This window comes from Sorghum bicolor, chromosome 7 (assembly GCF_000003195.3).
Source record: "Sorghum bicolor cultivar BTx623 chromosome 7, Sorghum_bicolor_NCBIv3, whole genome shotgun sequence".
Lineage (NCBI taxonomy): Eukaryota > Viridiplantae > Streptophyta > Magnoliopsida > Poales > Poaceae > Sorghum > Sorghum bicolor.
Genome location: NC_012876.2, coordinates 37,582,786 through 37,590,465, shown reverse-complemented (window position 1 = coordinate 37,590,465; position 7,680 = coordinate 37,582,786). Strand labels below are relative to the sequence as shown.

General features: G+C 41.8%; 1 protein-coding gene across 2 annotated transcripts; it reads right to left on the bottom strand.

Moving 5' to 3' along the window:
* On the bottom strand, window positions 392-3,921 carry LOC8069865 (probable NEDD8-conjugating enzyme Ubc12-like). 2 transcript variants are annotated; one of them, XM_002444152.2, is made up of 6 exons: window positions 3,546-3,921; window positions 2,559-2,672; window positions 2,170-2,278; window positions 1,418-1,496; window positions 1,205-1,321; window positions 392-979 (listed from the first exon to the last, which is right to left on the bottom strand). In XM_002444152.2, exons 2-6 carry the CDS (start codon window positions 2,665-2,667, stop codon window positions 842-844), a joined length of 552 nt encoding a protein of 183 aa, XP_002444197.1. In that variant the 5' UTR covers window positions 2,668-2,672; window positions 3,546-3,921; the 3' UTR covers window positions 392-841. The 2 variants fall into 2 exon arrangements, with proteins under 2 accessions (XP_002444197.1, XP_021321147.1); XM_021465472.1 differs by having other exon boundaries at window positions 3,715-3,913.

Sequence of the window (7,680 nt, the reverse complement as noted above, 5' to 3'; positions counted from 1 at the left end):
AAATTATAATATATTTTGGTACTTTTAGATATATATATACTTTTTGTTGTGTACTTAGATATACACTATCTGTAAAAGCCAAAACATCTTATAATTTAGAATAGAGGGAGTACAAATGCTGTCAAGTCTCTTAATCCACTTCCATAAAGCATTATGAACCTATTAGAGCCACTGCGTAATAAGAGAATGATATTATTGGACAATGCAAGAATGATATAATCATGAACAGATATAAGCAACACAAAGAAAATGGGAAAGGAGCAATAAAGCATATGTTATAACCCTGTACGCAGATGAATAGGCAAGCACTGACATTATTCCACCTTCTCCATGCATTACAGCCGGTTACATATATATTACTACACACACGAAATTTATCCGAGTCCACAGCTCCTTTAACCATTTTCCCCCAACATATAGATTATGAACTGACTCGAGACATGAAGAGTGCGGCACATCGTCCTTGGTGATTGCACTTAAAAGGGGATGAAGGGCTTTCAAGAAAGCCTCATCGTTTGGAAATAAGAAAGAACAGATCTAGCTAACATATAATGCACGTAATCCTGCCAAAGCTTTCTGTTACTTAACATGCAACGTGTTGAGTGTTTTCTCCAAAGCAGAGAAAAGAATCACATGCATCATTACCATCCCTAATGAACCCTGCTAACGGCTAGAAGGTAGCATGAGTTCAGTGACTGTCACATCAACTTATCTCACATTACAGGGGTACTTCAATAGCGTTTTTTCTCTGGGCATCTTATGTTTCATATAACACACACAGCTAGTCTGCTATGATCAGAAACAGCCATGGTCAGATACCGGTCACCATCTTCATCAGGCCTTACATACAACGAGGAAAGTGGGTTTCATCAACGTAGCCTCCAGCTATCGCCATTCGAACATTTTTCTCAAACTTTTTCGGGTCGTCGCGGAGAACAGCTGCTGCATCATGGTTCAGGGGGTCCTCGTCATTAGGTTGCTGCAACATGATATTGAATATGATTATAGCAATTACAAGATACCAAATGACGAGACAAACATTTTACAGGTAGCTTCTGCTCCGTAAATAAATGCAAGTGAAAACAATGTCATGAAGAGTGAAATAAAGTTTGAGAATAATCTTCTACCAGAACTACAAATCGGCTTTCTTAATGATGTACTGTTATATTTCTATACCTTTAGAGTAGCTATCTCAGTAACTCACCGTGAAAAGAAGATTTAAGCCATACACAATGGTGTTGATGTTCAGGACAGGCTTCCAATCTTCACGCAGAATGTTCAGGCAGACATTTCCCTCCAAGTCAATATTGGGATGGTAAACCTTGCATGTTACAAATATGAAACATCAGTACACGGAATGACAAGTTACAACCGAGAAGGTTGGGTTAATGTTGTAGATGGATCTCTTCCTAGTTACCTTAGTCTTGCACTTGACTTTGGGAGGTTCATGGGGGTAAGCTGGAGGAACTTGGAAGGTAAAAGCAAATTTACCACCCCTAACAGAAAGGATTTGCACATTAGAAAACATGGTTAGTCTTTATAAAAAAAACAAAGGTTAATAATAAGGCATATGTATTGAAACAGAGGAAACAAAAGTGAAACGAATAAAAGTGGTGCTGAGTTCAGGTATCAACTTCTGCTTCTAATTTTCAGTAAAAGCAATATCTAAGGAGGCAAGGATCAAATATCCTCCAACCCAACTAAAAAAGCAAACCGCCCAAAGACAAAAGGGCAAATCTCCTCAGCTTGCTTCGCAAGCAATTAGAATGGTTTGGCATGATAAGCAAGAATAGTATTGCTAATGGTGTTGAGTAGCCATCACCTAAGCAGTGCCTATGTGTCCAAGCATGCTCCGACATTAGATGCCACAACACCTCAGAAACCATGTATCTCTGTCCAGCAAAGCATATCATTCTATCTGGCCCAAGTGGAATAATATCAAAAATTCCTAACAAAAACCACTCTGACAAGAGTACGCCCCTCCATGCTCAAACTCTATCTCGAAACCATTCAATTTCATTTTAAATCTATACAGAGTACATGCACGATGGGGTATCTAGCTAGAATTCTACATGTGAAATTAGGATAAAATGGGTAAAGTGCATGATGAATATCTATGTGACAGATTGCATGAGGAAATTATGTCATTCTCCTCAGGAACACACTTACATGTAGTATCCTTCGTCAGGCTTAATAGTGGCCTCAAAGTTCATCAGATCATCCTTGCCATTTGGAAAGGTAATCTTGGTTGTCTTGGGAAGGTTAAGTTCAGCAATATCTGCCAAAAAAAATGTAATGTAGCAGTAAATAGAAACCTTTTTTGCGAAACAGTAAATAACAACCTAAAACAACAAAAATGTGCAGCACAAGAAGGAACAAGCTAGTCTTATGATATTCAGACATGTCAATACAAGTTAAGAAGAAGTAAAAAAAAAAAAAAACTTAGTAAGCAAGCCACTTAAAAACACCACATTGCCATTCGTGTATGGGCCAACATACAGTTAATCCAACATATACAATGAAGTTTAGAACAAAAACATTGCTTCGAAATGACAAACCTTTGTGGAGACGCAACTCCCCTGGACTTTGCTTCTTAGCGGCATGCTTTCCATTTGTACTGGCAGAATCATCCTTCTTCTGGCCCTTTATCTTAAAAAGGTTTATCATTTTTCCTATGCAAGAAACTAATAAATTAGCGTAGTCAACTGATATAAATAAGCATCTCGGGTTCATCTGAATTTGCCTATTTTATAGATAATGTAAAGTTGTAAACACTCCAGCCTCTACACCATCCTGCTGAATCTGAATTTGCCTATAATGGACACCGATCGTAATCCAATTTGCCTACAGTGGCCATGGGCACATATGCTAGCAGTTTCAAGATTAACATATATATAGCATGATTATGCTCGAATTGTTTCCTTATTATCATTTTCCAATGCAAAGAGAACAATCAGATAGTTTCATCTAAAGTTTGAATTGATATATGAAGTCCCACATGGAACCTGATAGAAGTGTAAAAAAAGCTGAACAGCACGTAAGAGTTATTCAACAGAAACATATAATCTTGTATCTATCTATATATGGCGCTGCAGGGCCGGGAAAAAAAAACATGGCCTGAATCCTGATTCAGCAGCAGCTAAGGCAGAAGAGCAACTGTGTCCTAATCGGCTCATCATGATCAAAAGGCTAGAGGCACAACCGGGGCAACTATGATGCAGAGAAAAATAAATACGCAACATTCCATACTACAGATTTAACCCTATCATCTTCATACACAAAAATCCAGTTCATAAGGTAACCAAAACACCACGCCAAACCAACACGCTCAGACATAAAAATATCCTTCGCCACAGCCCAGTAGACGCAGTTTTATCTCAATAAGATGGCTGGATCCACTATAGAACACATGGGAGTACATATGCAAACTAGATCTTTTTTTCCAAAAAAAAAAATCGAAGCTAGTGAGTACATGTGCACTACAAATAGCTTAAGTTAGGGATTGGGGTGTGCTCGATCGGTTTCGCGCAGCAAGAAGGGCTTACCAGGTGGGTGATCGTCGCTGGCGAAGGGCCCGGCAAAGAGAAGAGGGCGGCACCGCTCGCCCAGCCGCCGCCGCCGCCACCGCCACCGGGAAATTACGAAGCGACGAGAGAGGGAGAGAGAGAGGTAAACGGGAGGCGAGAGGTGAACGGGAGGGGTGGTGGATCTAACCTATGTAGGCCCAGCAGGGAAGCAAACGTCGTCCTGGATTCGTATCCCAGCATGCAGGCGTATCCGATCGAGAAATCAGACGCGTATGGGACGTCAACCAGGCGGCCAGGCCCACTCCTCCCGCGTCAATGGCCGGCCCTTCGATTCCCGCACCGCAGCTCCAAACGCGCCGTGGCCACGAGGGGATGAAAAGAGTTCGGATCGGTAGGGATGAAAAGAGTTCGGATCGGTAGGGATGAAAAGAGTTCGGATAGGAGCGGATAATAGTTTTTTCATATTCTAAGGGTGTTTGGGACTGCTCAACAAACTCTGCTCCATAAACTCCACCGTGGAGCAGCTCCACACACAAAAAATTAGAGTTTGTGTAGTGTGCTCTCACAACTTCACTCTTTTTTCTCGAACGGAGTGCGTGGAGCTGAAACCGTTTGGCTAAAAAAACATAGAGCGGAGCTGAAAACGTGGAGCAGAGCAGTCCCAAACACCTCCTAATTTATTTTTATTGGATTTAGAGCGAATCGAATATCACGCGGATTCGGATACGAATATGAATTTTTTAGATATCAGAAATGGTACTGATTTGGATCGGTATCAGAGCGGAATCAGACTTTTTAAAGTCGGATAATATATGCTTACGTGTTATTTTTTATGATAAGAAATAATTCATTAACCAAAGTCATAAAACGGTTGTGCAACACAAAATAATCACCATCAATCCATCTATTTAAGATCTCAAAATTTAATACAAGTTAGTCGTTTGAATTTAAGAGTAGAAGAAATGTGTGAAATAAGTAAATATTCTTAGTTAGGCAAAACTTTGTCTTCACTCTTTGGCTTATACTAGTCCTTCACTTTGGTAAAATTATTTCATTAGACAAGCTTTGTTGTGGGCTATAATATAATAATGCTTGTGTCATGGGCTAGACTAACTTATATTTTTTTCACCTGTGCTCCTTAAAAATATCTGGATATCCTATTATAAGCGTCGGATAATCCGTATTCAATTATCGGATAATCCATATTCGTCGGATTTCACCAATCCCATATCCTACACCACATCCGCCTATAATCAGATTCGGATTATCCATATCCGCATGGATATTAAAAATATTTATCCATATCCTTAAAATTTGGATTCGGAGCGGATCAGAGCGGGAGGATTTATCCATACCACTTTCAACCCTACCACGAGCTCTCTCGATCAGGGGCCAGGGGGCAATGAGCTCCATCTCAGATGGGCATATATGGGCGTAAATGGTTGCCCCAATGGGTTGGTGCAAAGACCTATCCGGCTTCATTTGATACACTTGGCCTGTGTTTGGTTGCCCGTGTCGCGTAGTTTGTCTGTGCTCTATTGTTTATTTCGCCCGTTCCATCTCGGCCGCCTCCGTCTTCTCGCTGCGACCTTTGCTCGTGAGCGAGGACGGCGCGACGCTTGGCGGGAACCCTAGGCGCGTTTGGCAGGAGACGACTTCATCCGACGATAAAAGCGCGGGGGAGGGGGTTAAAGTTAGAGTTATCGCCTCCATTCCTCCACTCTCCTGCCTCCACTGTTGTGCCCTCCCTTCTTGGCGCTTGTGGGGGTATAAAATCCTATACCCTTATGGCTAGGTTTGGGCCGAAAGGATTGGCCCATTAGAAGATCGTTCGTGGCTTGGTCGATGTAACACCCTAAATTTTCCTCTTTTGGAAATAGATGAAAAACAATTAATTTGTTGTTTTTGTGCTCATGAAAATATAGAAAGAATAATATTTTTCTTTAAAATAAAATTTATCATAAGGCTTAGCAACAATTGTGTGTAAATCATGCTGTTGCATTTTATTTTTGAGATGAGTGATTTTGACCAAAGTTTGAAAATATTTCAAATAGATTTTAAAATGGATTTGAAATAGGTTTTGAATTAAAAGAAGAAGAAGAAAAAGAAAGAAGACCTCACCTCCCCGTGAATTTCGGCCCGAACTGAGCCAAGGCCCGAACCCCACCCCCTCCTTCCTTCTAGTCCTTGGCAGTCCGGCCCAAGCCGCGCGCCCCGCCCTTCCCCTTTTCTCCCCCTCGCCCCGGCCCAACGCGTAGACCGTGGACGCGCGCTGCCTCCTTCTCTCTTCCTCTCGCTGCCAGCCGGGCCCCGCATGTCAGCCGCATCGTCATCTCCTTCCTCTCACCGTGAACGAGCCGGACTCGACCGGTAAGTTAACCAAGCCCGATTTCTCGGGATTTCTTGCTAACTTTGCCCAACCGAGCACTTTTAAGCCCTCTGGCATCGCCGCGCCCTCCCTCTTCCATCTAGGTACCAAAAACCCGTCTAGCTTCGCCTCGGTCTCGCGTTTGGATCTTGCCGTAAGCAGAGAACGCTGCCATCGTCTAACTTTCTATCCATGGCCGTGTCAACAAAATTGATACTGTGCCGAGCTTCGGATTGAGGTGACGAACATGCCGAGCCCTTCCTTTTACTCTCTAGCGCGATCTTTTGCTCTTAAATCCTCGCCGAATTCTCTGCAGGAGCACTGAGCCGCCATCCCGCATGGGTTGCCCAACTCCGAGCTTTTCCCGGTCGTGTTTATGCTCCAGGTGAATTCACGTCCTCCTTCTCGACCCCCTAGTATTTTTCTTTTGATTTTAGGCGCCTAGAATTGCTTAACCTCGAGCTCCGGTGAGCTCTAAAGCTCCTGGCCATGGCGCTCCGCTGTGGGGAGCTTACTGTCGGCCACTCCCTCCCCCTCGATTGACCTGCACCGTTGGATCGAGAATCAAAGGACGAGATTAGAACTTACCCTTTTAGCCTGGCACTTTTTCTAAAGAGACCCTGAGAAACTTTGTTTTATAACCCGCCGTCCTTAGCGTTTTTAGGAAATATGCTTCGCTGTTTCGAAAACGTAAACCGTCATGGCTTGATTCAAAATACGTTTTCTGGAACTTACAAAATTGCCACTGGGTTTGTTTTAGCCATAGAATATTCATTTTAACTCCAATTTGACCCATTCAAATTGCATTGGATTCTTAATCACAAGATCTACATATTAGTAACACTGTTTTCTCAGTTTGAAACTTTTTAATTTCATGACCCTATTTAATTAATTACTTTTCTAAAGAAAATCTTAGAAAATTCATATCTTCTTAGTTTTAGCTCTGATTTACGCGATCTTTATATCTGTGAGATCGTAGCGGTGTGTAGAATCATTTTATAAAATTTTCATACTGTTTTTATATGATTGGTGTACGGTTCTAATTGTAGCCTTGTTTGTTTCGTGTATGTCGTCTCCGATTGTTTGTGTGTTGATGATCGATGATCGAGATTAGACGGTGAGCAATTCTTGGTGAATCAGAGTGCTTCAGTGATCAAAATCAGTACTTGGACAACTAGCAAGATCAATAGGAGCATTTGGATTAAGGCAAGTATAGCATTTGGATTTTATTTCTGTGACCATGATCCTGTGACTAGATTAATGTTAAGTAATAAATGATAAAAATGAATTTTTAGCAACTTGATGATTTATCTGTAAGTGATAACCGGGACAATAGTGCAATCATGAGGGATATAATGGCTCTGGCTTTAGTCAAGTATGAGTAACTTTTCTAGCTCGTTAGCAGTTACCCGTGTGGCGCAATTGGGGAATAGCAGACCGTGGATTCCTACGAGTGGATCACACGGACTGACTAATGAAACCAAGCAGCTCTAACTTGTTAGATGAACCTTTGAAAGACTTCATAGTGATCCCTGCCGACCTTCCTTGGTAGTGGGTTAAGAGGCTGATCACCTCGGGCGAAAGGGTAAATTATGACTCATGGGTAAAGATGTACAACCTCTGTAGAGTGTTTAAAACTGCTATACTAGCCGTGCTCACGGTCATGAGCGACCTTAGGGATTCTTGCATTAAGGGTGATGATTCTTGTTGTGTTAAAATACTCATTATTTATTGTTTAATGCTTTACATTATTTATGTCACATTGATCATGAGATTGTGGGATCT